The sequence below is a fragment of the Pogoniulus pusillus genome, chromosome 35 (genome assembly GCF_015220805.1).
Source record: "Pogoniulus pusillus isolate bPogPus1 chromosome 35, bPogPus1.pri, whole genome shotgun sequence".
Lineage (NCBI taxonomy): Eukaryota > Metazoa > Chordata > Aves > Piciformes > Lybiidae > Pogoniulus > Pogoniulus pusillus.
The window spans coordinates 4,603,777-4,631,060 of NC_087298.1; the positions used below are offsets into that span (position 1 = coordinate 4,603,777).

The following is a 27,284-nucleotide window of genomic DNA, read 5'->3' on the forward strand; positions in this document are numbered from 1 at the left end:
ACACCATTGTAATATTGGGCAATTAGTGCCCACATCACCTATTCCATCACCAGTGGGGTCAGGAGGAAGCATCTCTGCTTGGCAGGGTGTAAAGCACATCCACCCCTTTGGGCGATGCTAAAGACCTGCCCGAGCCCTTTGGCTGCACTTTTACCCTCTCCCAGCACACACAGAAGCAAAGTCACTCATTTGCCAAGAGTAAGAGCATCTCTGCTGGTCAGGCCTGGGTTAAAAAACATGTATCAACAATCAAACTCTTCATTTCCTCATTTTGTCAGATGACATTAAAAAAGATCCACCAAACCCAACCCAAACAATCCCCAACAACAATAAACTCACCAAGCCAATTAACCAACCACCCAGAAAACAAACAAACCCCTAAACAAAATCCCCAACCAAACCAACAAAACAAAAAAAAAACAACAACACAACCCCAAACAAACCAACCAAATCAAACCAAACCCAAACCAATCCCCAACAGCAAACTCACCAAGCCAACTAATCAACCAACCAACCAAAAAGAAACCAAACAACCTAACCAAAATAAACCCAAACAACCAAATCAAACCCAAACAGTCCTCAACAACAAACCCATCAAACCAACTAATCAATTAACCAAACAAAAAACAAAACTCCCAAACAAAAACCCCAGCCAAACCAAACAAAACCCTCAACCAAACCAAACCCAAACAATCCCCAACAACAGACCCATCAAACCAACTAATCAACAAACCAGAACCCAAACAAATACCCCCAACCAAACCCAACCCAAACAATCCCCAACACCAAACCCACCAAACTAATTAATCAACCAACCAAAAACCAACCCCCTAAATAAAATCTCCAAACAAACCAAACCAAACAAAAAAAAAACAAACCCCAAACATCCAAACTAAACCAAACTAAACCAAACCCAAACAATCCCCAACAACAAACCCACCAAGCCAACTCACAGTATCATTAGGGTTGGAAGAGACCTCACAGAAACCCCCAACCAAACCAAACAAAAAAAATCCAAACAACCAAATCAAACCCAAACAATCCCCAACAACAAACTCACCAAGCCAACTAATCAACCAACAAAAACCCAAACAAAACCCCCAAACCAAATCCCAACCAAATCAAACCAAACCAAATCAATCCCCAACAACAAATCCACCAAGCCAACTCATCAACCAACCAACAAAAACCCAAACAAAACCCCCAAACCAAACCCCAACCAAATCAAACCAAACCCAATCCCCAACAAACTCACCAAGCCAACTCATCAACTAACCAACTAAAAAACAAACAAAACCCCCAAACATGCAAAACCCCCACCCAAACCAAGCAAACAAAAAAAACTCCACTCCAACCAAACCAAACCTCAGAAAACCCCAAACAAACCCAACTACTACCCCCACCCCCCCCCCCCCCCAAAAAAAACCAAACCAACTCAAACAAACCAAACACAAAGAAAGAAAGAAATTACACAAAAAAGGAAATGGAAAATCCATCAGAGCCAAAGGGACTTTGATCAGGTCACAAGTCCCTTTCCTCTCTTCCCTGAGAAAAACAACAGTAATTGCTTCACCCCACCTGGAACCAGCCTCTTTAAAGAGTCTTAGAGGGAAGCTTCTCATTTTCCTTCACTCTGAATGGGAGGTTTTGGAATCAGCACCAATAAACTGAGCTCTGGTGGAAGCTGGCAGCCCCAGCAGCATTCAGACTGCTGCACCTCTTCAGCTCCTTCCAGCGAGCGAGCTCAGAAGGTTTGAACATTAATTACAGCCCAAAAGATCACTCTGAAGCACAGCAGCATTAATAGCTCTGTTTTATCAGTGGTAAACAGAGACACCTGGAGTGAAGCATCGTGGCCCAGAGAGGCTCAGTGACACGAAGAGCTTGGAAAAGTGGGAGGTGATGGTTTCCAAGCTTGCTCTCACATCACTTGACCACTCGGCCTCTCTGCAGCAAAGCACTTTCAGGGCCAGGTAACGGCACTGTGCAGGGTGCTGCTGGGCTTGGCTGTGTTCTTTTACTCCTGGAAACTGAGGCTGCACTCAATGCCTCTGTCCATGGCACCCACAAAGATGTTGAACAAGACTGGTCCCAGGCTGATCCCTGAGGTACACCACTTGTCACTGGCCTCCACCTGGACATGGAGCCATTGGCAGCCACTCTTTGGGTGCCGCCATCAAGCCAGTTCTTTATCCACCAGTGGTTCGTGCATCAAACCCATGTGTCAGCAGCTTGGAGACCAGGATGTGGTGCAGGACAGTGCCAAAGGCCTTGCTCAGCTCCAGGTAAATGCCATCAGCTGCCTGCCCCTCAGCTATTCATGTTGTGACCTGTTCATAGAAGGCCACCAGGTTTGACAGGGAGGTGCTTGCATCCAAAAGCCATGATTACCACATGAATGGAGACAGGGCACAGATGCTGCTTCAGAGTCCAGCCTCATGCATGGAGCCACAAAATCACAGGATGATAGGGTTTGGAAGGGACCTCTGGAGATCATCAAGTTCATCCCCCCTGCCAGAGCAGGTTCACCTAGGGCAGGTTGCACATGATGGTGTCCAGATGGGGTTCAAATTACTCCAGAAATGGAAACTCCACCATTCCAGTGCTCTACCACCCTCAATTTAAAGAAGTTCCTCATCATGTTTAGAGGCATCTTCCTATGTTCAAGTTTGTGCCCATTACCTCTTGTCCTGCCACTGGGTAGCACAAGATGCTCTTGTCAGTGGGACCTGGATTGATCTTAGCTGATAAGCCTGGGCTTGATGTCTTGCTCCTGCAGTTACCAGGATGTTTGTTTTGATGGCAGGTCCAGGTCCAGTATCACGCTATGGATTGTCTCTCCCTTGGCAGACTGAGTACCACCACCCGTGATGCTGAGCAGGAAAGCACAAATCCTGACCTGGCTGAGGTTGCATCACTTTGGTGTTATGTGCACATCCTGCCATCAGCCCCTGATTGGTCACAGCTTATCCCTGCCTTCTGCACAGCCTGGGGTCTCGGAGCTCGCACGCAACCAGCACGGTGCCGCTGAGGCTGGCCCAGCGTGCTGACACTCACACATCACACCCCTGCTCTGCCAGCCCTGCTCGCCTCCTGCTCCAGCTGAAAACAATCTGGAGGCCTTCATTTAAAAGCTCTCAGTGGACCAGCTCTTGGCAGTCCCTGCCTCCTCGCTCCCTGCTGATCTCAACACCGAGGGCTCGGGGCCAGCAAGGCTTCGGCACGTGCGGACAGAGCAGCCAGGAGCAGTGCCATGGACATGGGTGGGTGTGAACATGCTGCTCACACCCAGTGCTCTGCACACCCTTGTGCTCGGGGGACCCACGAGCAAACGTCGTCCTCTCCCAGTCTTCTATCACCTTCAGTTCCCAGACACTAAGGTGAGGGACTGGCTGGAGGCAGCGTGGAGGTGAGGAGGCTGAGGGGGGGTCTGTTTGTCTTGGTACTCAGAGCAGAGCACCTACATGGTGACAGCAACAGACCTTCACCTCAGCACCTCCTGGCTGGCTGAAAGCATCAATAGATGTACACAAAGAGTTTCCCTGGAAGGCTGTTCTTGCAAGGAGCACAGGAGTGCTGCAGGGTGGAGCACAGCCACACGCCACGGGGTGTGCGTGGTCCACAGGGCTGTGCTGCCATCATGAGCTTGTACATCTCCTGCTGAGCCTCCCACCCACTTCCATTGATGGCCACGGAGCAGGAGGAGGGCTTGCCTTGCCAGCAGCAGTCTGGGCAAGCTTGGAAAGGGTGGGTGTGTTTAGCACAAGCATTCCCAATTCAGACACCATTACAATTGAAGAAGAAATCAACTCAAATCCAAAGCAGCCACTCCACAGGAGCCACAGGAATGCAGCTGAGCTTACTGGTGTCTTAGTGACTCAAAATAGCTGAGAAAGGTAAATGAAAACAACCCCCCCCCACACCAGTCTCTGAGGCAAATACCAAGCACACAATGAGCAGGGAGTGGTTTTTGGAAAGAGAGGATTTCTTGGACTATTTGTTGTGCCCTCACTTCAGGCTGATTGCTCATGCCATGCTCATGTCCATGGTGCCAGAGCATGAGGTGGGCTGAAATCCTACTATGGGACTGGCCACACTGCATCCCTCCAGAGACCCTGTTGGAAGCTGTGGGTTTAATTTCGATATTAGGGGGAAAGAAAATCCCCAGAAGGGTTGTCAAGCCCTGAAACAGGCTGCCCAGGGCAGTGGTGGAGTCCCCATCCCTGGAGAGGTTTCAAAGCTGTGAAGATGTGGTGCTGAAGGACATGATTGAGTGGTGACCTGGCAATGCTGGGTTAATGGTTGGACTCCATGACCTTAAATGTCTCTTCCAACCAAAACAATTCTGTGATTCCATGATTATTGCTAAGCTTCACAGAGCAGTGGACATCCTCGTGCCATCTCCCCAGGGCTGGCACTCTCACAAGTATTACAGCAATCAAATGCTCCTGCTAGGGCATCTGAATCCTGGCAGGAATGCAGGGCAGGGGTTGTGCTGTGGCCTCTGGCTACAGTTGTGGTGGAAGAGAAGTTTCTGAGCAGCTTGGTTCCTACTACAGCTCAGGAGAGACACTGAGGAAATTGACATCAACCTGCTACCACCATCCAGTGAATTGCTGCTCCTGCATCATACCTCTTCTGCAGAAGGACCAAGCTCTTCTGTTCTGCATTGCCATTGGTTTTCCTGCAGAGCTCACACTGAAATAAGTGAGCAGCAGAAAGTGCCATTTTAAAACAAAACATCTCTTAGAAAGCTCTCTTCACAGTTCTGCCACCCAAGAAATTACCTTTTATAACAGGGTTTCTTTTAACCATCTGTGACAATGATCTTGCTGCCCTCAGTGGGAAGAAGCAACAGGTTAGCAGCAGTGCTGCTGCCCCACCAGAGTATTGAGGCTTTGCCATTACATGCGTGCAAGAGGCTGTCAGGGAACCCTTCTCACAGCTTATGTATTTCATCTAGGACAGCAAATGCTGTGAGACTAATCTTTACCCTTCAACAAATGCCTCCTAGCAATACCAGACTGCAGCTGTCAGGTGGAGGGACACATGCACCTGCCACAACATGCCTCAGGTGTCCGATGCCTTTCGCAAGGGTCTACAACAGTGCCCCTCAAACAGTGCTGGCAGAAGGAAGAGCAGGGTCTGGTCTGCAGCATCAGAGGCTGATTGTTCAAGGAGATCTCTGGAAGTAGACAGAGACTCGGATTTCTGAGGCAGTGAGGGCAGGTGGAGCAGCTGTGGGGCTGGGGACAAGCTTGCACAGCAGTGGGTAAACTCAGCTTTGTGGCAAGCCTAGGGTTATCTGTACTGCAAGGTTAACTCTGAGCTGCAGCTGATGGCACATCCACGCCCAAAATCACTGACTTGAAAGCCTGGTGCTTCTCACGGGAGCTAGCAGGGAGGAGGGCAGGACCACCCAATGCTACTGCAGCACAGGAGTGCATGTGAGACAGTGTCACACCAACTGAGCTCATGGAGGTGTTCCGCAGCACCCACTGGATGTATCACAAACCTCTCAGCTGGCAGCAACCCTGCATGACAAGAGACAGGAACTAAAGCAGTGTCAGATGCCTTCTTACCCAGCACCTGGATCTGTCTGAGGCAGTAGGTGTTGTCTCCTGGAAGCAGGGTGGCACTGGGGAGATGATAAGAGGGAGGAGAGGCTGAGCATATCTACATGCAAGGTTGGTCTCCAGGTAGCATGAACATGGTAGCTCAGCTTCAGCTGTACCAGCTTGAGAGATGAGGAAGGGGAAAAGAAAGACCTCAAACTGTTGCAGTAAGTCCAGAGGAGGGCCACAAAGATGCTCAGAGGGCTGGAGCAGCTCTCCTATGAGGGCAGGCTACAAGGGTTAGGCAGCCTGGAGAAGAGATGGCTTCAAGGAGACCTTGTAGTAGCCTTCCAGTCTCTGAAGGAAGCCTATAGGAAGGCTGGTGGGGCACTACTTACAAGGTCTTGTAATGACAGGATGAGGAGGAACGGGTTGAAACTTGAAGAGGAGAGATTCAAACTACATTTTAGGAAGAAGTTCTTTCCAGTGAGGGTGGTGAGACACTGGCACAGCTTGCCCAGGGAGGTTGTGGCTGCTCCCTCCCTGGAGGTGTTCAAGGCCAGGTTGGATGAGGCCTTGAGTGACCTGTTCTAGTGGGAGGTGTCCCTGCCTAGGGTGGAGGGTTGGGACTGGATGGTCTCTGAGGTCCCTTCCAACCAAAACCATTCTATGATTCCATGATTCTGAGATGCTTCTCCATGACTTCTGGCAGTCTGCTGCCCCTGTGGGGCACTGAGCCATCCTACCATGCTTCTCCAGGTCTCCTAGGCTTGATTCTAAGTTAAGAGGCCACAGAGACCCAGAACCTGCTGTGGGCATGGTACAGGAGCTGGTTCCTTCAGTCCCACTGCATGCACAGCAGATGCTGCAAGCCTGAGCAAATCCACTCAGCTCTCACTCCTTGTAGCACCTGATCAATTTCCTTTTGGTTCAGATCCCTGTCGAACAAGATCCAAATAAAAGGATGAAAGGGAAATGAAAAATGCCAACAATTCCTTGATCCTGCCTGGATCCATTGCTGCCCTGCTAAAGAAATCCCTGCAGGACGTTCACCTTCCCAGCCCCAGCTGAGACGTCTCCATTGCCTGAGATTTCCCTGGAAACCCTGTCAACAAACCCCACCAGAGCAGTGGTTCCCAGTATCACCATGGCTGTGAAAGAGCCCCTTGATACACAGGCCACTTTCTGTTCCCTAGAGCCCTGCTCCTGAATGCTACCTGTGTTGGAGGGCCAAGATCCCACAAGGAGCCCCTTTGCCAGCCGGACACCTTGCAAGCAGCAGTGCCAAGGCTGCCTTAGGTGAAAATGTGTTTCACTGGAAATGAGGGGAGGGTGCCAGCCAGCCTCAGCAGGGCCATGGTTTCACACTAGAGCATGGTCACTGCTGCCTTCCTGGCCACTGCATCCCCAGGGTTCCTTCACCACCAAGGGGTTGAGAGCACCAGCAGTGTCCCACTCCATCCCCTTTTCCCTTTTCTCTGGCTTACAGATTTCCTCATTTGTCAGTCCTGCTCTGTGCAGCCCCAGGCAAGGAACAGATACTTCATCCCTCTTCTCTCGCCCTTGGTAAGGTTTCTATTTCATAAAACAGTGTGACTTGGAGGGACCTTAGAGATCATCTGGTTTCAACCCCCCTGCCATGGGCAGGGACATTAGACCAGGTTGCTCAAGGCTTCATTCCAGCTTCCAGGAATGGAGTGGCCACAGCTTCTCTGGGCAACCCATTCCAGTGTCTCATCAAGCTCAGAGTAAAGAACTTCTTCCTTATGTCAAACCTGAATCTACCCTGCTCTAGTTTCAAACCACTGCCCCTTGTCTTATCACCACATGCCCTTATCAAATGTTCTGCCCCCACCCCCAGCTTTCTTGTAGGCCCCCTTCAAGTACAGGCTGCAGTTAGATCTCTCCAGAGGCTTCTCTTCTCTAGGTTGAACAGATCCAGTTCCTCAGCCTGTCCTCACAGGAGAGGTCCTCCAGCCCTTTGATCATTTTTGTGGTCCTCCTCTGGACTCTCCAACAGATCCATGCCCTTCTTGTGTTGGAGGCTCCAGAGCTCAATGCAGTACCAGGGCTCAGCTGGTGTCTCCATTGGTGCGTGGCTCACACTCAAGGATATATCCTTTCAGGAGCAGCTTTACACAATGGATGAAGGAGGAGCAGAATAAGCTACTCTGAAGAAAGGAGCTGCACTACACAAAGCTTCTCATGGAGATAGGATGTGGATGAAAGAACAGCTCCTTGGATTGGCAACAGGACAACACACCCAAAAAAGCCATCCTGACATGAGCTAATATTAACACAGTCTGTGTTGCAACCCTGGAGCTGTAGCTTCTAGGCATACTCCAAGGAGCTAAAAGTCTTCTCTTAGCTTAAAGATGCCCAGTAGGGGTGTCCCACATGGATGGTCCTTGAAGTCTGATGGTAGAAAAAGCAGGATCACAACGGAATTACCAGTTTAGGGCAGGATGATATGTGAGGTCCATATTTCTTGTCAGTTGTGTCCTTGCTTTTGTCTTGCTGGCTGTGAGGATGAAGATGCAAAGACCTGCTTATGAAGGCAACACAACAAGAACTGTCCCAGCTCTCACAATCTTCACTGCCTATCCCAGGCCCTGGGCAAAGGTGTTCCCCACCTCTGCTCGATAAGGCCAGAGAAGGTCCCAGGAAGTGAATTCCAATGTTGTTTGGATGAGTGAGAAGCCAGAAGGAGGTGGAGCTGAGCCACTACAGGCTGGTGCTTTGGTCTCCAGTGAAGCAAAAGCATCTCATGTCAGTCTGCTGAGTGTCAGAGTTCCTGTTCTGCTGGGACTCATCAGGACATCTCAAGCAAAGCCTTTAGACAAAGGTCAAACAAGTCACCTCCAACTCACCATGCTGCTGGAACAATTCTCCCCATGTCATGGCGCAGATTGATGCCTGAGGTTGCAAACTGCAGGGGAGCATCCTGCTCTGGCTACAGAGCATCAGTGAGAGCTGCTGATGGATTGAGTTGTCCTGGGCACCACACAGCAGAGGGGGCTTTTTCCCAGGCTCTGTGTCCCATGTCCCTCAGATCCTGCTGCAGCACAGGCACCACAATGCCCATTGATGCCTCCAGCTCTCCACAAGCCCCCTGGCAATGCTCCCTCTGTTCCCGGGGTTGGGGTAACCCCAGGCAGCACCTGCATCCTCTCTGCCTCCTGTTGCAATACCTTCTGCTCTCTTAGGTGTAGCACAACCCTGCCCCTCTTCCCCAAGTACAGACACCATGAAGGCTCCAGCCCAGCTCCATGAAGGTTACATGTCTAAGGGTAGGTCATTACTCTGAGGTTTTGCTATGAATAGGTGGCTTTCAGCCTCATCTGAAAGCCTTAGTGTTGGGTGCTGGGTGGGTCTCCCAAGAGAGACACAACACTTCTCTGCCTTCCTTGGGTTACTCCTGGGACAGCTGCTGACCTCTTCCATGAAGAGACAGCAACGCTCGAGGAGCTTGCAGCTGGAGGAGATGAGAAGGCTGCTCAGAAGGAGAGAGGGAATAAATCAAACCCTTCCTCCAGCTGTGCCAAGGAGAAAGGACAGACAAGCAAGGCCTTGGTCCCCTGCAGAGAGCTCCACAATGGAAATGTTCACAGCTAACCATACCAGCTGCAAAGCGTACCAATGCTCTGCAAAGCTTGGCCATCACCAGCCCTAGGGAGGTGGGGAAGAGGAAGGTTGTGACCCCTGATAATTGGGAAACATTTGCCCCTCCCAACCTCACAGTCACTCTAAACAAGAACCAGACACTCCACAGTTTGATACTCAAGGAGAACCCCTTAGTAGGGCTTATTCTCATCCTCCTGGGGGCTTGGCTTCTATCTGGGCTGTTGGTTGAAATCCAGGCTGGTAGCAACTTCAAAAGACAATGTCATCTGAGGAGTAGTGGGTGGTCCATGTCAAGCAAGTTGATGGCTGACTGTTCTTATACAAGCCACTACAATAGGGCCTCCTGGTCGACAGTCTCAAATGAAAGGCAAAGGGCTGCACCAACTGCAGGAAGCAGAGCCTGTCCTCAGTCCCAGGGGTGGTCCTTCTGAGGCAAGGAAGTCACCTTAATAGGCTATCAAAGGCAGGTGGTTGTGCACCCCTACCAGCAGAGGCTGTTGATTGAATAATTGATCCATCCATCCATCTATCCAACCCTGATGATACTATGATACTATGATACTATGATATGTGCATCCATCTATCTATCTATGCATCTATCTATCTATGCATATCTCTCTCTCTCTCTCTCCATTGGGTTTGTCCCCAGCACCACTGGCCAGCCCCAGCTTCAGCCTCTGCACAAAACAAAGCACGACAACAATAAGGGCACACAAGGGAATGGCTCAGAGGAGGGGGATGTCTGAACTCACTGTGCTTGCACCATTCCAACAGGATCCAAAAGTGTCAGCCTCCAAGTGAGAGGCGTCTGCACCAGGCAGTGAAAATGGTAAGAGCAACCAACAGGTCCTTACGACTTCACTGTGGGCACAGTGACCGTGTAAGAGGAGAAGACTGGCAAGGTAAGGATGCTGCATGCCAGAGAGCTGTGGCAGAAGGGCATCAGCCAGGTCTGTAGTCACTGCTGCCTGTGGAATGCTCCTCAAGGCCCCCACATGGAGGGGGGAGAAGGCAAGGGGCTGGCAGCAGAAGGCAGACTCTCACAGCTCCAGCAGGCAGGCAGGGAGGGTAGGACAAGGAGCAGGGGAGGGGGGGCACTGAAACAAATAATAACCCCCAAATCCCAGTAAGCACTTTAGAATTCGTTTGAAGTGCAGAGGAGCTTTCAGGCAGGGCTATGTGCATCTCCCAGCCCGGCGTGATTTACACATTCCTTGCAAGCAGAGGAATCTTCCCTGTTTTGAAGTAAAACAGATGTTTGGGGCTTTTCTCAACTCCCCCCCACCCCCAAAATAATTTCTTTATTGAAACGCTGGCTCTACAGCCAACCACTCCTGAGCAAGAGCCCTGCCATGCCCCAGCAGATCTCTGCCCTGTTATTTTGGGAGAGCACCTTGTCACTGCTGTGTCCATGCTTTGATTGGCCGGAGCTGCACAGCAAACTCTGCTCTCCTGCAAAATGCTGCTCCAGAAGCATTGCTCCCTGCAGGTTTCTTCCCCTGCTTTTCCCTCTGTGTGGAAGGATTGCAACTCCCAGCAGCTTTTCCTCTTGTGTCTCAAACCAACACACAGATCATCAGTCCCTGCTCCACAAGCCCATGTCCTTCCTTCCTTCTACTGCTGCTCCAGGATATATTCGATAGTAGGAATCATAGAATCAACCAGGTTGGAAGAGACCTCCCTGGGGGTCTTCAAGAAAAGACTGGATGAGGCACTTAGTGCCATGGTCTAGTTGATTGGTTAGGGCTGGGTGCTAGGTTGGACTGGATGATCTTGGAGGTCTCTTCCAACCTGGTTGATTCTATGATTCTATGATCATCCAGTCCAACCTATCCCCCAGCCCTATCCAGTCAACTAGGACTTTCCTCTACACCTTAGCATCACACCTCACCCTAGTTGTGCTCTGTCCTAGCAGTGTTGGTCAAGAAGGGCAAGCCAGGCCAATCCACACGGGCAGCAGCAGCTGGCAGCAGAATGACAGCCACGCTCCTTGTGTGCCCCAGGCAAGACAACCCAGCAGCCGGGACAGCGCTGGGCAGGCAGGCTGGGACTGGGACTGTCTCTTAGTCTCAGCCCAGCTTATTTGGCCTCTGTTTTTGTCCCACGTTTTTCACCCAGGAAAGCCATCCGGGGAAGGAACTTCCCTTTTCCCGGAGGGATGCACAGCACCAAGTGCGCATCCACAAGCGCCGAGAACCAAACCGCCAGGCACAGCCATGCCCTGGCGTTTACACTCAGAAAAACAACCCCTGGCCAGCAGCAAACCCATCCGGCTCCCCCCATCTATCTTTCTCCTTTTTTTTTTGTGTCTTTTTAAACCCTGTTGTTATTCCTCAGCGCTTCGTTGGTGGCAGGGTGGGAAGGTTTTTTGTAACACATTCACGTACCGTTGGGACTCGCTCCCATTCCCGTCTGGTACAAGAGATTGCACAAGAGAGGAACAAACGGGGGTGAGGAAATGCCTGTTTATGAGAGGCAGCGCTGTCGGCGTGAGCAAGGGACCCCCCGCAAGACGGCAGGCCTGGGAGCCAGGGGAGAGTTTCCATTCTCTCCTCGCACTCCATTCATGCCCTGGTCCTGCCTGCCCGCAGGCTCCGCGACCGGCCGCGGTTCGGCGGCGTGGGGCTCGCACCCCCCATGCGCCGCCGCTGCGCTGGCTGCTGCTGGCTGGAAGGAGAGAGACGTCCTTGTCTCATGGAGATAATGACTTGCGAAAGAGCAGGGCTCTTTGCTGGTGTAGGCACTCTCTGCTTTCCTCCTGCGGCGGAGGAGCAGAGGCGTCCCCCCTGCATCACCCAGCTTCCTCCCATCTGCCCGCACCTCGCCTCTGCACACTCCCCTCGCACGGCCCTGCTGCCCAGCCTTCATGGACAGCCACCATGCAGGCTGCTACATGAACTTTCCACACCAGTGTGCCGTGCTAGTATCCTCCTGACCTGATCAGAGCCCTCTATTATCCAAACCACACTGCAGCCTGATCAGCTGCGCTCACCGGTAAATAACCTTGACTGCGGTGGTCCAGAAGAGAGAGGGATCCTGTGTCACACCCAGTAACGATTTAGGATCTTATGTCGTTTGGATGACACAGAGAAGTCTCATCCCTTGCTACTTCCCACCATCTTCTGCCCATCTTCTCCAAGACAATCCCTGCCTCACCTTACTTGGCTCTAAGTTCAGGTCACCCAGGTGAGCACTGCTCCTGCTCAGCGCTGGGGTACACACAAGCAGTGGTGCTGACCGAGCTCTGCAACCCCTGGTGGGCTGAAGAGCTCTCAGTGATCACAGAATCATAGAATGTCAGGGGCTGGAAGAGACCTCGAAAGATCATCTGGTCCAGCCCCCCTGCCAGAGCAGGATCACCCAGAGTAGATCACAATGGAACACATCCAGCTGGTTCTGGAATATCTCCAGAGAGGGAAACTCCACAACCTGCCTGGGCAGCTGGTGATGGAGTTGGTGTCTCCCCCAAACAGGTGGGGGCTTCATAAACCCAGATGCAATCATCCATGTGACCAAGCTGGGGAAGTGTGGAATGGAAGAGCAGACAGTGAGGTGGATTAGGAACCGGTTAGAAGATAGAGTTCAGAGGGTGGTGATCAATGGTGCCAGGTCCAGCTGGAGAGCTGTGACCAGTGGTGTCCCCCATGGATCAGTGCTGGGGCCAGTCCTGGTCAACATCTTCATCAATGACAGTGATGAGGGCACAGAGTGTCTGCTCAGCAGGTTTGCTCATGGCACCAAGCTGGGAGGCTTGGCTGAGACAGCTGAAGGCTGTGTGGCCATCCAGAGAGACCTGGACAGACAGAGCTGGGCACAGAGGAACCAGATGAAGTTCAACATGGACAAGTGCAGAGTCCTGCATCTGGGGAGGAATAATAAACTCCACCAGTACAGGCTGGGAGGTGACTGCTGGAAAGCAGCCCTGTGGAGAGGGACCTGGGGGTCCTGGTGGCTAACAAGTTAAGCATGGCACAGCAATGTGCCCTTGTGGCCAAGAAGGCCAAGGGAGGTTCTCCTCCCCCTCTACTCTGCCCTGCTGAGACCTCATCTTGAATACTGTGATCAGTTTTGGGCTCCCCAGGTGAAGAGGGACAGGGATTTGCTGGACAGGGTCCAGCAGAGGGCTAAGAGGATGATGAGGGGACTGGAGGGCATGGCTTATGAGGAGAGGCTGAGCGACCTGAGGCTGTTTAGTCTGGAGAAGAGAAGACTTAGAGGGGATTTGATAAATGATTATAAATATCTAAGGGCTGCCAGGAGGTGGGGGACAGGCTCTGCTCACTGCTCCCTGGGATAGGAGAAGGAGCAATGGGTGTAATTTGCAGCAAAAGAGGTTCCAGCTCAACACAAGGGGGAACTTCTTTACTGTAAAGGTCCCAGAGCACTGGCACAGGCTCCCCAGAGAGGCTGTGGGGTCTCCTTCACTGCAGACTTTCCAGGCCTGTCTGGATGTGTTCCTCTGTGATCTGTGTTAGATAGCATTGTCCTGCTCTGGCAGGGGGATTGGACTGGATGACCTCCTTGGGTCCCTTCCAACCCCTAACAACCTGTGAGCCTATGATCCATACACACAAACTACAACCCACTTGGGTCCCTCCAGCTTCTGCAAGGTCCCTGCCTGCCTGCTCTCTCTGCACACCTCAATTCCTTTATCTCTGATCTCGAGCTGCCTATTAGATGCTTTTTGCCAACATAAATATTTAATGCTGGTGAACTGCACAGGAAGGCCCTTGTGGAGTTAATGCTTCGACTCATGTTTCCACTTGGAAAACAAATTGGCGTGTGGCAGTGCAGCAGGTACAAGGCAGGGACAGAGCTGGAAGCTGGAGGTGGCCTGAGAGAGCTCAGGAGCTGCGTGGGGTGATACAGGTGGGCTTCATGCCATAGGGTGGGCTTCATGCCATGGGCTGGGCTGCACTGGGGTGGTTCTACTGCAGCAGCAATCAGGCAGGTTTGGCTAGGCAATGGAAAGAGCCACAGGGGTTTCATGGAATCACAGAACTGTTTTGGATGGAAGAGACCTTTAAGATCATCAACTTCAACTGTTAACCCAGCACTGCCAGGTCACCACTAAACCATGTCCTTCAGCACCACATGCACACAGCTTTGAAACCTCTCCAGGGATGGGTAGCACCACCTCCCTGGGCAGCCTGTTCCAGGGCTTGACAACCTTCTGGGGAAGAAGTTGTTCCTCATGTCCAGCCTAAACCTTCCTGGATGCTGTTTCCTCTTCTCCTGTCACCTGTTCCTTGGGACAAGAGGCTGCACTCTGCCTGGCTGCAGCCTCCTTTCAGGGAGTTGTAGAAAATGAGCAGCTTTCCCATGAGCCCCTTTTCTCTATGCCTAACAGCCCCAGCCACTCCAGTTGCTCCTCATGAGACATGTCACTGCAAGCTGCTGCCTGGGGATGATGCTATGGAGTACACTGATAAAGGGAACTCGAGGTGCAGCACCTTTCTGGGCTTCATCAGGATTTAGGATATTCCACTCTTTGCAGTGCTTTTGTTTGCAGCAACTTTGAGAGCCCTGTGTAAGGTCTGCTTCACATGCCAGAGGCATGGAGTGAACCATCTGCACAATCACATGCTGCTCCATGTCTGCACAGCCACAGGCACCCTCAGCACACATCTCAGCACACCTCTGCACACCCAGAGGCTGTTCAGAGCAGGATATGGTCATGATTCCACCTCAGATGGGCTACAGGTTAAGGGTTAGGGGATGGTGGGTTTATGGCTAAGGTATCTGCTTCTGCTGCTGATATGGGAAAGACCTCCAATGAAGTGAGGTGTCCCAGCCCCCCAGATCTACAGCCATAAGCAGCACAGGCAGAAATGCAGGCTGGTCCTCACCTCTACATCTCCATGCACTCAGTTCCAACACTGACAACCAGCAGCACCCATAGGGATGTGGCACTGCAAAATGGACACAAACCCAGAAGGGAGAAGCACAAGAGGCAGAGAGGGCGGAGAAGGTGACACTGGCAGTGTAGATGGTCCCCAGAGGCAGCTTGTCACTTGGGTGCTTACACCACAACCTGTGGCAGTGCTATGAAGTTTGGACTTCAGGTCCCCAGCAGTCCTGTACACACTGCATTGCTGGGGATGAGGCCAGCTGGGCAGAGGAAACATCGGATGGAGATGAGACAGACTCTTTGTTTCTGTCTTGGGCTATTTTCTGGCCATAAAGGAGGGAGGCCTGCAGTGATGCAACTCTTAGGCATTATCCCAGAGTTGCTCTGGGACTTAGCAGCTAAGCTCACAATTGAGCAAGAATAAGGTGTTACTAAGACTGGAGAACAGGCTGCCCCAGTCAAAGGCACACATCAACCCTTGCCCATGCAGGACAGATACTCCTGCAAGAAGGGAGGTGTGATGTAGGGCCAAAAGTACAACCTGTGGCAGCTGTAAGGGCTTGAAATCCTTTCCATGGTGACATAGCAAAGGCTACAGAAGAAGAGTTTTTTGTTTGAGGAAACACCAAGGGGCACCTCCCAGCATCCTCTGGCTCATGCAAGAGCCTGGCACTGGCAAGTGTGGAGCCTCCTGCGTGCACACACTCCCTGGCACAGGAAGGCCAGAAGGTCAAGATGTTGCAAGATAGAAAGAAAGTATCCCAACCTGGTGGCAGACCCTTCTGTTTGGGGTGGTGCAACGAGATTCAGAGCTGAGGCTGGCTCCATAACTGCAGGGCAAGGGGGGGAGATGTTCAGAGGAAAGAGACCTTTGTGCCCAGGACTAGGATTCTCCAGATGTAGCTCAGGTCACTGCTGCCATGCACTGCCCCGAGGCTCTCTCAGTGGAAGTCAAGAGGAGAAAGGATGGAAGACAAGCAACAGACTCTAGTTTAGGGGTATGATGGTCCAAACATGAGTTGAAGTAAGCACCCAAGGCCACCTCATTGAGTTCCCTGACTGCCCAAGCAATGGCCTTAGATGTGTGGGCAAACATCTTCCTGAATTTAGGCTCCCTTTGCATCCAGGGCGCAAGTTTCCACATCCAGCTCCCTCAGCACATCTAGTGAAGACAGGAGCCTGCCTCACAGTTCTCTCCATCCACCACCCTCTGAATAAAACCCAACCCTCAGACTTTACTATTTTAATAAACATTTAAGTTATGACATAAGCTTTGGCTCGAGGGTTTTCAGTAAAGCCAGGGTATTTGCTTCCCCCTTTTCATAACAGAAACCATATTTCTGGATAATCAAATTTATCCCATTCCTGATGAGGGAAGTGAGAGCCTGTGTGAGGTGACCAGGAGCAGCATGTATGGTGGGAGCAATCACTCTAAAACACTCAAGGCACTCAGCAGTATGAGGTGACCTTAGATTAAGGAGACCAAGCAAAGACCAAGTGCACCCTAAATCCAGCACAGAACATCACCCATGGCAAGACCCACCTCACCATGTACTTGTTACCTCTGCAACCAAGCAGCTACTCCTTGTCTTTCTCTCCCACTCTATCAGAGAATCAGAGAATTGTTTCAGATAGAAAAGACCTCTAAGATCACCGAGTCCAACCATTAACCTAAGACCACTGAGCCCACTAAACCCTGTCCCAGAGAGCTATGTCCACATATTTCTTGATCACTTCCAGGGACAGTGATTCCACCAGCTGTTGCAGCCTGTTCCAATGCCTAACCACTCTTGAAGGAAAGAAATTGTTCCTAATTTCCAAGCTAAACCTACCCTGGCACAATTTCAGGCCATTTCCTCTTGTTCTATCATCTGATAATAGGAAGAAGAGACCAACTCTCACCTCACACCAATCTCCATTCAGGGAATTGTAGAGAGCCTCCTCTTAGCCAGATTAAATAACCCCAGTCCCTCAACTGCTCTTCACCACTCCTGTCCTCCAGATCCTTCACCAGTTTCACTGCCCTTCTCTGCACAGGAAACCCAGCAAAAGCTGCAGCTCAGTTTCAACTCATCTGGTTTACAGGTTGGAAAAGTCAGGAAGAAGCAGCTACAGTGAGGTTATTTGCTAGCTTTGAGTGTCTCCATTTCACACTGACCTACTCTGGTGCAAACTCAGCTGAAATCAATGGCAGCTGTGGCTCTGCCAGTGAAGACTGAAAGGTGATGCTCTCAAAATGGAGATGTCTGCCTATGTTTGCAAGCACACATTCTGCAGCAGGGATTTGACCACCTGAGCACCACCATAACTTGAGACAGGCCATGAGGACTGTGAACCTGTGGGTTTTGTAGTCTCAGCACACACAACTGGAAAAGGTCCCAGAACGTGGGCACCCCTGACAAGTTCCACTTTAAAGCAAAAGAGTAAAGCAGCAGTAGTTAATGGAATACTTGCAGGCCATGTTCTACCACACTCCTACTCCACCACCAGAACCTAAGACTGCCTGAGGTCTAAGGGAAGAATCATAGAATGACAGAATGTCAGGGGCTGAAAGGGACCTCGAAAGCTCATCCAGTCCAACTGCCCTGCCACAGCAGGGTCACCCACAGCAGATCACACTGGAAGGCATCCAGATAGCTCTTGACTCTCCAGAGAGAGAGACTCCACAACCTCCCTGGGCAGCCTGTGCCAGTGCTCTGTCACCCTCACAGGGAAAGAAATCTTCCTCAGGTTTACATGGAACCTCCTGTGCTTCAACTTCCACCCAGTGCCCCTTGTGCTCTCACTGGGCATCACTGAGCAGAGCCTGGCTCCAGCCTCCTGGCACTCACCCCCTACATATTTATAAACATGAATGAGGTCACCCCTTAGTCATCTCCTCTCCAAGCTAAACAGCCTCAGCTCCCTCAGGCTCTCCTCATAAGGAAGATGTTCATCTTCCTTAATCATTTTTGTGGCTCTGCACTGGACTCTCTCAAGCAGCTCCCTGTCCTTGAGCTGGGGGGCCCAGAACTGAATGCAGTACTCCTACTGACTACAGTGGGGTCTGGACCAGACTCCACAAGCAAAACCAGGGCCAGCAAAGAAAAGCCAAGTTGCAAAGGAAGGAAAATGCAAGCCAGCTTCTCTTGCAGGGCAGAAACAATCTCCAAACCCAAGAATAAGTTAAAGATCACTTGAGATCTACTGGAAAACAGCTGAGTTGAGAAGCTGCCCGTGCAGGGGCTCTACCATCTGCACACCTCCCACACAACAAACTCCCTGCAGCTGAGAACTGCCTTGTCCAGGGACCTTGAGGAGAAGAAAGGGTGGTAGAGCTGGAGGAGTTGCTGTGTGCTGATAAACTCATGACCAGGAGGTGTGTGCTTCAGATGTAAGTAACAGTGTGCAACTGAGAGACACAGCTGGCGAGGGACTCTGTGCTGTTGTGGTTACAAGGAAAGGATGGAGTGGGAGGTGCTGCAGGTGTCCTTTGGAAACATGGAACAAAAGAAATGTTCAACTAGTTTTATGGACTTGCAGGTCATGTGTGAGATATATGCACATTGCTGGTCTGAGCTCAACAGAGCCAAACATTGCTTCTAGAGAGGGGCAGAAAATATGGGCAAGTGGGAATAGCTTGCCACTCATCTTTTTATTTGGATAAGCACTACCTTTGGGCCAAGTATCTCCAGCTTTTGGCACCTTGGGTCCAATCCAGAGTTTGTCTGAGCTGATTTACTCCTTGGCTTGAGGTTCAGATAAGAGCTGTGGGTGTAGTAGTAGCTGAACACCTGGGCACCAGCTCAGCTTGTCACATCCTTCCTGGGGCATACTTATGGGTATAACCAAGCTGCTTCTGCTCACTCTTTAAGGCTGTTAAAATTTGAATCATCTGCAAACATCAGACTGAGCTGCTACTGGATGTAAAGAAAACAGTCACAGGAATAGGCAGAAACTTCCCACCCAAATGTCAAGATGTTGGCTATTGAAGCACAGACCCACAGGTGGCAACTCTGAACACCATTTTGCAGAGGCAAAATCTTCCTGGGGCGTACAACAACCTTCCAGCCACAAAGCAACACACAGTGGAGGGACAATCTCCTGAAGAGAGACACGAAAACATCACCAGCACTGTACTAGGTGAGGCACCAGCTCCAAGCCAGCTACAGCCCAGCCCTGCCAGCCCAGCCTTGCACCCTGTCTGATGCCCCTTTTGCTCTCCTCTTGGCTTGGCAGCGCTGCTGTAAAGCCACGGGAGTGCCAAGCGAAGGCAGCCGTGCTGCGTCTGGCTTGGGTTGGCTCACGCACAGCCTGCTTGGATGCCTCTGCAGCACGCTTGCCCATAATTTAAATTCCAGGATCAGCATGGGCAGAGCTTGTTCTGGGCTGTGTGCACCCCAGCCAGACTGCAAGCCCGACCCGGAGCTGCAGACATGATGTAACACTGCCTCTTGGTGTCAAAGCCACGGTGCTGTCCCCTGCAAGACCAGTGAGCATCGCTCCTCACAAGCACCCAGGACGGTCTAGGACTGGGCAAAAGAAGTAATGTTGCTGCCAAATTGCCTTTGCTGGGGAAAAAAAAAACAACCAAACACCAACACACTAAAGAGAGGGGAGAATGTGAGACACCAATGCAGGCAGCAGCACTTTGAAAACAGGCCCTGGGTTCCTTGATGTGCACTCTCAGGTGCCTGGGTCCCAGGCTGCATGGCAAAACTAGGAAGAAAAGAAGTCTTATTTTTGTGTAGGAGGCATTGCTTAATCCCCATGATAAACAATTCTCCTCAGCCCTGCTTCAGGAATTCACTTAGGTGAGTTGTGAGAAAGGGTATCCCTCAGCTCTGCTCAGCTCCAGTCCACTGAAGAGCTTCAGGCATGTCACATCACCTCTCCCTGCCTCAGTTTCCTTAGCTAGGACATGGCCAAAAAGAACAAAAACATTTGCCCTCCTCTGACTCATTTCTCCCGACTCTACCTGCTTAGGTGACCAAGAAGGCCACCAGCATCCTGGTGTACATCAGCAGTAGAGCGGCCAGCAGAACTAGGATAGGGATTTTCTGCCTGTATTCAGCACTGCTGAAGCCACACCTTAAACACTGGGTTCAGTTTTGGGTCTCTTACTACAAGAAGGGCTTTGAGGTGCTAGAGCAGGTCCAGAGAAGGGCAATGAAACTGGTGAAGGGTCTAGAGCAGAGTTCTATGATTTTGTGATTCCAAGATAAAAGAAACACCCTGCCTGGGAAGGGAGAAGGTTCAAACCCCACTAAAGAACCAAACCAACATGGTCCTCAGATTTCCATCCTTCAGGACAAGGTGCTCTATACCACGGAGAACTGATGAACAAGTAAAGGACTCCAACACAGCACAGCCACAGCACAGAGCAGCTTTTGCTGGCTCAGAGGCAAATGGAAGGCAGCAAGGTCTGTACTGATATTGATAGTGCATCTCCCATACTCACTCACCCCCCACTCCTCCCCCATTAGCCAATGAGATAAGACTTGGACAGAGCTGCACCAGTGGCATTGGGTTTCTACACACTCAGAAACTGGAACGCTCTCCAAGCCCATAACTGTAAAGGGTTGGTGATAGGGGATTGATGATGTGGACAAGCTGGAGTTGCAGAGGTCCATTTGTCTACCAACAGACAGAGGCCAATCTCTTCCTCTCCACCCCATTACCATTCCCAGAAAGAATCCTATATTCACACACTCCTTCAGATGCAATATACTACACAACAACCATACCTCCTCCTTCTCCTCCTCCTTGCTTCAGCCACCTTCAGAGGAGTAATGCACTGGCCAGGTTTAGGGTTCAGGGACAAACCCAAGAATGTTATTTCAATCCAGATGTCCTGAGGAAGGGCTGGGAAGGAGCTGGCTGTAGGAAGCCACAAGGGCTGTTCTGCTTCTCTTTGTGGCCTGAGGTATGAAATAGAGAATAACCTGGTCTTTGCAGTGAAAAGGACCAAGATGCTCACATTCTTGGCCAATAGTAGGGAAGAAGGCTCCACTAAAGTCAGTGGAAAGGTGCCTGGTGACTACTGATCTGCCCCAGGGGGCTAAATACTGGTGGTAGAGACAGAGCAGAAGGATTGAGGCACAAACCCAGCCTTTAGAAGGGTGATGGCAAATGGTCAGTATAACAACACTGCAGCAGCATCTGTAGACCCTGATCTGATTGTCTCAAGCCAGGCTGCACAGAGACAGTGAGAGCTTAAACCTGAGGTCATAAAGGGGACAGGCAAACAGATGAAGATGAAAGTGAGGCTCAACAGAGCAAATGGCAAAGTTGGGCACTAACTCCAGCACCTTGAAGAAAGTATAAATGTCTTCTCTGTGGTTTTTATGTGAGTACCCTCCTGATGCTGGAAACTTCAACAAGAGCCCAACCTATCACCCTGAATGGGACATCAGCAGAAAGAGAGCCTCTGACCTCCCTGTACAGACCACCTTCCACTGGGCCAACCCACTGCAGTGTAGCACAGTTCAGCCCAGGCCTTCCTTCAGCAAGCACACATCTCAGCCAGCATATGGGCAGCCTGGTTCTAAAGCAACCCCAACGTGCTGGGGAAGAACCAGACTGCAGTTAGAGCACAGACCTTGGATTTAGCAAACACTTGTTCAACTCCTGATGTGCCTTGCATGAGCTTCCACAAGCCAGGAATGCCTGAGAAGAAACTACAGCCCGTGCAGTGCTCAGCTTCAGGAAGCTGGAAAACATGTGGGATAGAAGAGGTGGATTTGATGAGGCAGCAGAGCTCCTGTGCACACAGGGGACGCAGCCAAGGGCTGTAACAGCTGTGTTTTAACCCATGCCACCGAGCTATTTGGGGTCTGTCTCTGATTGCTGCAGTGCTCACTCGTGTGTCTTCCTGACAGAAGACCAACAATAACAATTAGCATCATATAAGGAGCAGTGGACTGCTGCCAGCATCAGCACGCTCTCGAGCACCAAGGCTTTCCACTCCACTTCTGATCCCAGCTCTGCACAAGGAAGAGGTCAGTCAACACTAATCTGCCTTGCTGTGGGCCAGCTCCTTCAGCACATTCAGCTTGCTGAACTCTCCACGCTGTGCTGGGCCCCATCCTCTTTAACATCTTCATAGATGATCTGGATGAGGGCATGGAGTCAGTCATCAGCAAGTTTGCAGATGACACTAAGCTGGGGGCAGATGTGGCTGGGTTGGAGGGCAGAAGGGCTCTGCAGCAGGACCTTGACCGCCTGCACAGATGGGCAGAGTCCAAGGGGATGGGGTTCAATAGCTCCAAGTGCAGGGTGCTGCACTTTGGCCACAGCAACCCCATGCAGAGATACAGGCTGGGGTCGGAGTGGCTGAGAGCAGCCAGACAGAGAGGGATCTGGGGGTGCTGATTGATACCTGCCTGAACATGAGCCAGCAGTGTGCCCAGGTGGCCAAGAGAGCCAGTGGCATCCTGGCCTGCATCAGGAATGGTGTGGTCAGCAGGAGCAGGGAGGTCATTCTGCTCCTGTACTCTGCACTGGTTAGACCACACCTTGAGTGCTGTGTTCAGTTCTGGGCCCCCCAGTTTAGGAGGGACATTGAGATGCTTGAGCGTGTCCAGAGAAGGGCAACGAGGCTGGGGAGAGGCCTTGAGCACAGCCCTACGAGGAGAGGCTGAGGGAGCTGGGATTGGTTAGCCTGGAGAAGAGGAGGCTCAGGGGAGACCTTATTGCTGTCTACAACTACCTGAGGGGAGGTTGTGGCCAGGAGGAGGTTGCTCTCTTCTCTCAGGTGGCCAGCACCAGAACAAGAGGACACAGCCTCAAGCTATGCCAGGGGAGATTTAGGCTGGAGGTGAGAGAGTCATTGGACACTGGAATGGGCTGCCCGGGGAGGTGGTGGAGTCGCCGTCCCTGGAGCTGTTCAAGGCAGGACTGGACGTGGCACTTGGTGCCATGGTCTGGCCTTGAGCTCTGTGGTAAAGGGTTGGACTTGATGTTCTGTGAGGTCTCTTCCAACCCTGATAATACTGTGATACTGTGATACTGTGTGATGGGTTCCTCACATTCAACACCTCACCAGAAAAAAGTCTTTTCCCTCTTAGCCCACACATGGTGACAGAAGCTAAGCCTGGCCCTGCTGCCCATGGCCTCCAGACCCTACAGGAAATGATGACAGTTGGGTAGGTCTTGGTGGTGGACAGGAGCTTTGTGGTGTCAGTCTGAGGTCTGACTGAGTCCCATTCCATCCAACGGCAGTGCCCAATCTTCACACCTTGGAAGGGGGTTTCCACCTTTCCCACACTCCTGGAATGTGCTCTCCCAGAGCCTTTGGGCTGGTTCGGGATCACCTTGGGGTAATCCTATCTGAGCCAGCAAGGAGAAGGCAAAGTCGAGGCTCCTTCTCAGCACATGAATGCACTCCAAGGAAAGGCTCTGGAAGGGATCCTGATGACTTCCATATTATTTCCAGTAAATTTTGTGCTGATTCTTGGCACAAACACCGGAAATGAATAGCCTAGGTCAGGAATGTAAATAAAGTGAAACATTGGGATTTAATCTAATCTATAATTATAGTATCTGTGGTGCAGGGAAGAAGTTGGTGAGTTTGCATTGCTGTTCCATTGAGGAGCTGGAGGGGGTTTTCGTTCCCCTTTCCAAAATCTCCCTTTTTGGCTGAGGGATATTTGGTGTCTCCTCAAGTCTCTGAACTGAACGTGCTGGGCTGGCAAAGCTGCTGTCCGGCAGCTGGTCAGGTACAGCTCAGCAAAGAGGCATCCCCAGGCAGTTGAGGAATGACAGAGAGAGAGAAGCTGAGATGGATGAGGTGGGCTGAAGGCTCAGGGAGGCTGTGGAAGACACATGGGAATCTCTTGTCTCCACAGTGCAGATTTGATTAGGTTGTGGGGTGTTGAGCTGTGTGAGGGCCATGAGCAATGTAAGCTCAATCCTCTAGGCTGAGTTTGCCCTCTCAGACACGCCAGAGCCCTTTCCTTTGACTAGTGATTGGTGCTTAGTGCATCACAAGTTCTCTATCACATCATGGGGCTCCCAAGCTCCCAAACCATCAGTCTCCTTGGGGTTAACCACTGTCCAGGCTGGCCGGTCCATGCAAGACAATCTCTTAACAGACACACGGACACCTCTCCCACTGCTTTCCTCACCCCATCCTCTTCCAGATCCACCTGAGAGGAAGCTTGACAGAGTGCTCTGGTCTAGCTGACCTCAGGGGAGAACAATCCTCTCTCCTGTGATGCCTTTTGTAGGAACTATTAAGACTTTCTTAAGAGCTTAAACCAAACCTGCCACTCTTCAAGGCCCACCCTCAGTGTCCCTGTGTGTACATGCACGAGAGCAGTCCCATGACTGCAGCATGGATCCCGTGCAGCATGGTGCCCATGCCTGGTGCACGCCAGGTAAGCAAGAGGTAAGAACAAAGACAGACCTTTTAGCACACCTGTTGTGGCAGGAGAAGGGGTAATGGTTTGAAACTAAAAGAGGGAGATTCAGAACAGAGAGAAAGAAGAAATGTTTGACACTGAGGGTGGTGAGCCACTGGCCCAGGTTGCCCAGAGAGGTGGTAGATGCCCCATCCCTGGAAGCATTCCAGGTCATGTTGGACAGAATGTTCAACTAGTTGCAGATGTCCCTGTTGACTGCAGGGGGGTTGGGCTAGATGACCTTTAAAGGTCCCTTCCAACCCAAACCAATCTGTGATTCCATGAAAAGGGCTGACAGGCAACATGTTTTCCCCAGACTGAAATTGCAAAGGACAAAGAAATTAGTTCTCCTTTTGTTAGTTTATGTTTTGAAACTACAGAAGTCTGAAAAGCAGAGGAATCAATCAGACTTTATTTGTTTGCTTGTAGAGCTTTTTGTTTTGTTTTGCTATTCAAACTCAAGCCCAGCTTTGATCTCAAGCTGGTAATGCTCCAAATTAATGGTCAACAGCAGTGTAATTGCCGTAGGTACTGCAGAAGGGACAGGATGTCCAAAACATTTACAGAGCAGAAGAGAATTTCATGATCTCACAGTCCCTCCTCTTGGTTTATGTGACATCCTCAGACCACTGAGGGTTTGTTTTTGAAGAGCTCTGATGCTGTAGCCTCTGAGTGCTCATCTAACAGCCTGGAGAAAAGCACAGGTCCCTGCCACGTGGCTCTCAACAGGATCATACCCAGGCCAGAGCTCTCCAAGACAGATATATTTCAGGGGAACAAATAAAACAAGCAGGAAAATGACCCTGTGCCCATGTTTCTGTGGCTGTAATATCTGCATGGGCTCAGAACCCAGCCATAGCCTCACATTTCACTGTCCTGGCTTTCTTTGTGCTGTGGTGCAACTGTATCACAGAATCACAGAACTGTTTTGGTTGGAAGAGACCTCCAAGATCATCCAGTCCAACTGTCAACCCAACACCACCATGGCCAGCAAACCCTGTCCCAAAGTGCCATGTTCACACAGCTCTTGAACACCTCCAGGGATGGTGACTCCACCACCTCCCTGGGCAGCCTGTCCCAACCCCTGACCACTCTTGCAGCAAAGAAATTTTTCCCAATCTCCAACCTAAACCTCTACTGGCACAATTCCAGGCCCTTTTATCTCCTTCTGTCATTTGACAACAAGAAGAAGAGACCAACCCCTACCTCACTCCAGTCACCTTTCAGGGAGTTGCAGAGAGCAATGAGGTCTCCCCTCAGCCTCCTCTTCACCAGACTAAACTATTTTGCTAATATCCAACCTAACCCTCCCCCAGTTTCAGGCCATTTCCTCTTGTTCTATCATCTGATACTAAGGAGGAGACACCAACCCCTATCTCTCTATAACCTTATTTCAGGGAGTTGTAGAGAGCAATGAGGTCTCCCTCCAGCCTCCTCTTGGCCAGACTAAATAACCCTAACTCCCTCAGCTGCTCCTCACCATCCCTGTTCTCCAGACCCTTCACCAGCTTCGTTGCTCTTCTCTGGACACAGTTCAGCACCTCAATGTTCTTCTTAGAGTGAGAGCCCAGTACTGAACCCAATACTCAGGGTGTGACCTCACTAGTGCTGAGTAGAGGGGTAAAATCACTTCCTTACTGCTGGCCACACTATTGTTGATCCAGGCCAGGATGCTGTTGGCCTTCTTGGCCACCTGAAATGCATGGACAGCTGAGCAGGTGACTACTGAATCTATGTGCCTGTGCACTGTGGAATGCACAGCTGCCAAGTGAGCACATGCTGGTTAGGCCCCAGGTTGGAGCAAAGGTGTGTGTTTGTGCTGGACAGCCCTGCAGCCATGGCAGTGTGTGCACATGGTGGACAGTGGTGTGACAGTCCACATAAGTATGGTGGGGCACACTGGGACAGATGCCAAGGAGGCTGTGATGTACTGTGTGGATATGGCACCTTTTTTTTTTGATGCTCAGCAGTGTTGGTCCATGCCCTCCAAGTGCCAATGTGAACATGTGCCCATACATGTGCCTTTCAGTGTGCACAGCCCTGGGAACGGTGTGCCAAGCTCTGCTGAGCATTAGCCAACACTCTGTGTCACCCATGGCTTGTTCCTGCAGAAGGATGTGGTCCAAAGCTCCTCAGTGCCAGGGGACAGCTGCCTGCAGCCACGGCTCCCCACAAAAACCTACTGTCCCTCATCCAGGGGCACCTTGTAGAGAGCAGGAGCTGCCCACAGCCACCCCAGGACTGCGGGCAGTGCTGGCTCTGTTTATCCCCTCCAAGGCAATGCGCTGCACGTCTGTGAAGCAGAAGCTTGGCTTTGACCAAGGAGATGACAAAATCCCGGACAAAGCCTTCTGCCTTCCACCCAGTGCTGTCCCAGCCCTCTACAGACATCAGGAATTAGATCACAGAGCCCCTGAAGCGATGGGTGAGTGCAATTATCCCTGCCCAGCAGATGGGGAAGATGATTTGCCAGCCCAGGCTGCCCAAGAGCCAGACCTTCTGGCTCCCAGCACTGTGCATTCACCTCAGCAGCAGCCTCCCCATCAAACCCAGCAGCTCTTCCCTTGCCCAGTGCCCCTGGCAGCCATGAGAGGAATGGCTGAGAGCTCACAACCAGCTGATTTTATGGGCAGCAGGTTATTAGAAAGTTCTGTGACTGCTCCAGCCTCTCCCTGGCACCTTTTCAGAGCAGCCCAGTTCCCAGAGACACTAATAACTCTATTTATGCATTATATATATTTAACAAGAAAACATTTAAAATTACTAAATGGCATCACTTGGAGCCCATTCCTGGACACAGCCCTGCGTGAGAGATGTGCAGTAAAGGCTTCTCCTCTTCAGAGGTTGTCAGCATACTGAACTGGGAGGTGG

At 51.2% G+C, this 27,284-nt stretch overlaps 1 protein-coding gene across 5 annotated transcripts in view; it reads right to left on the reverse strand.

The window, feature by feature from the left end:
* The window catches only part of ASTN2 (astrotactin 2), a 471,703-nt gene that overhangs the window by 14,312 nt on the left and 430,107 nt on the right, over positions 1 to 27,284 (reverse strand). Inside the window, exon 21 of one of the 5 annotated variants that reach the window (XM_064171666.1) lies at positions 27,154 to 27,273. The exons of the other annotated variants lie outside the window; for them this stretch is intronic. Coding sequence (XP_064027736.1) covers positions 27,261 to 27,273 — 13 coding nt within the window. The 3' untranslated portion in view covers positions 27,154 to 27,260. Of the gene's footprint in view, positions 1 to 27,153; positions 27,274 to 27,284 lie in introns of those variants that run through there. 5 annotated transcript variants of the gene reach the window in all.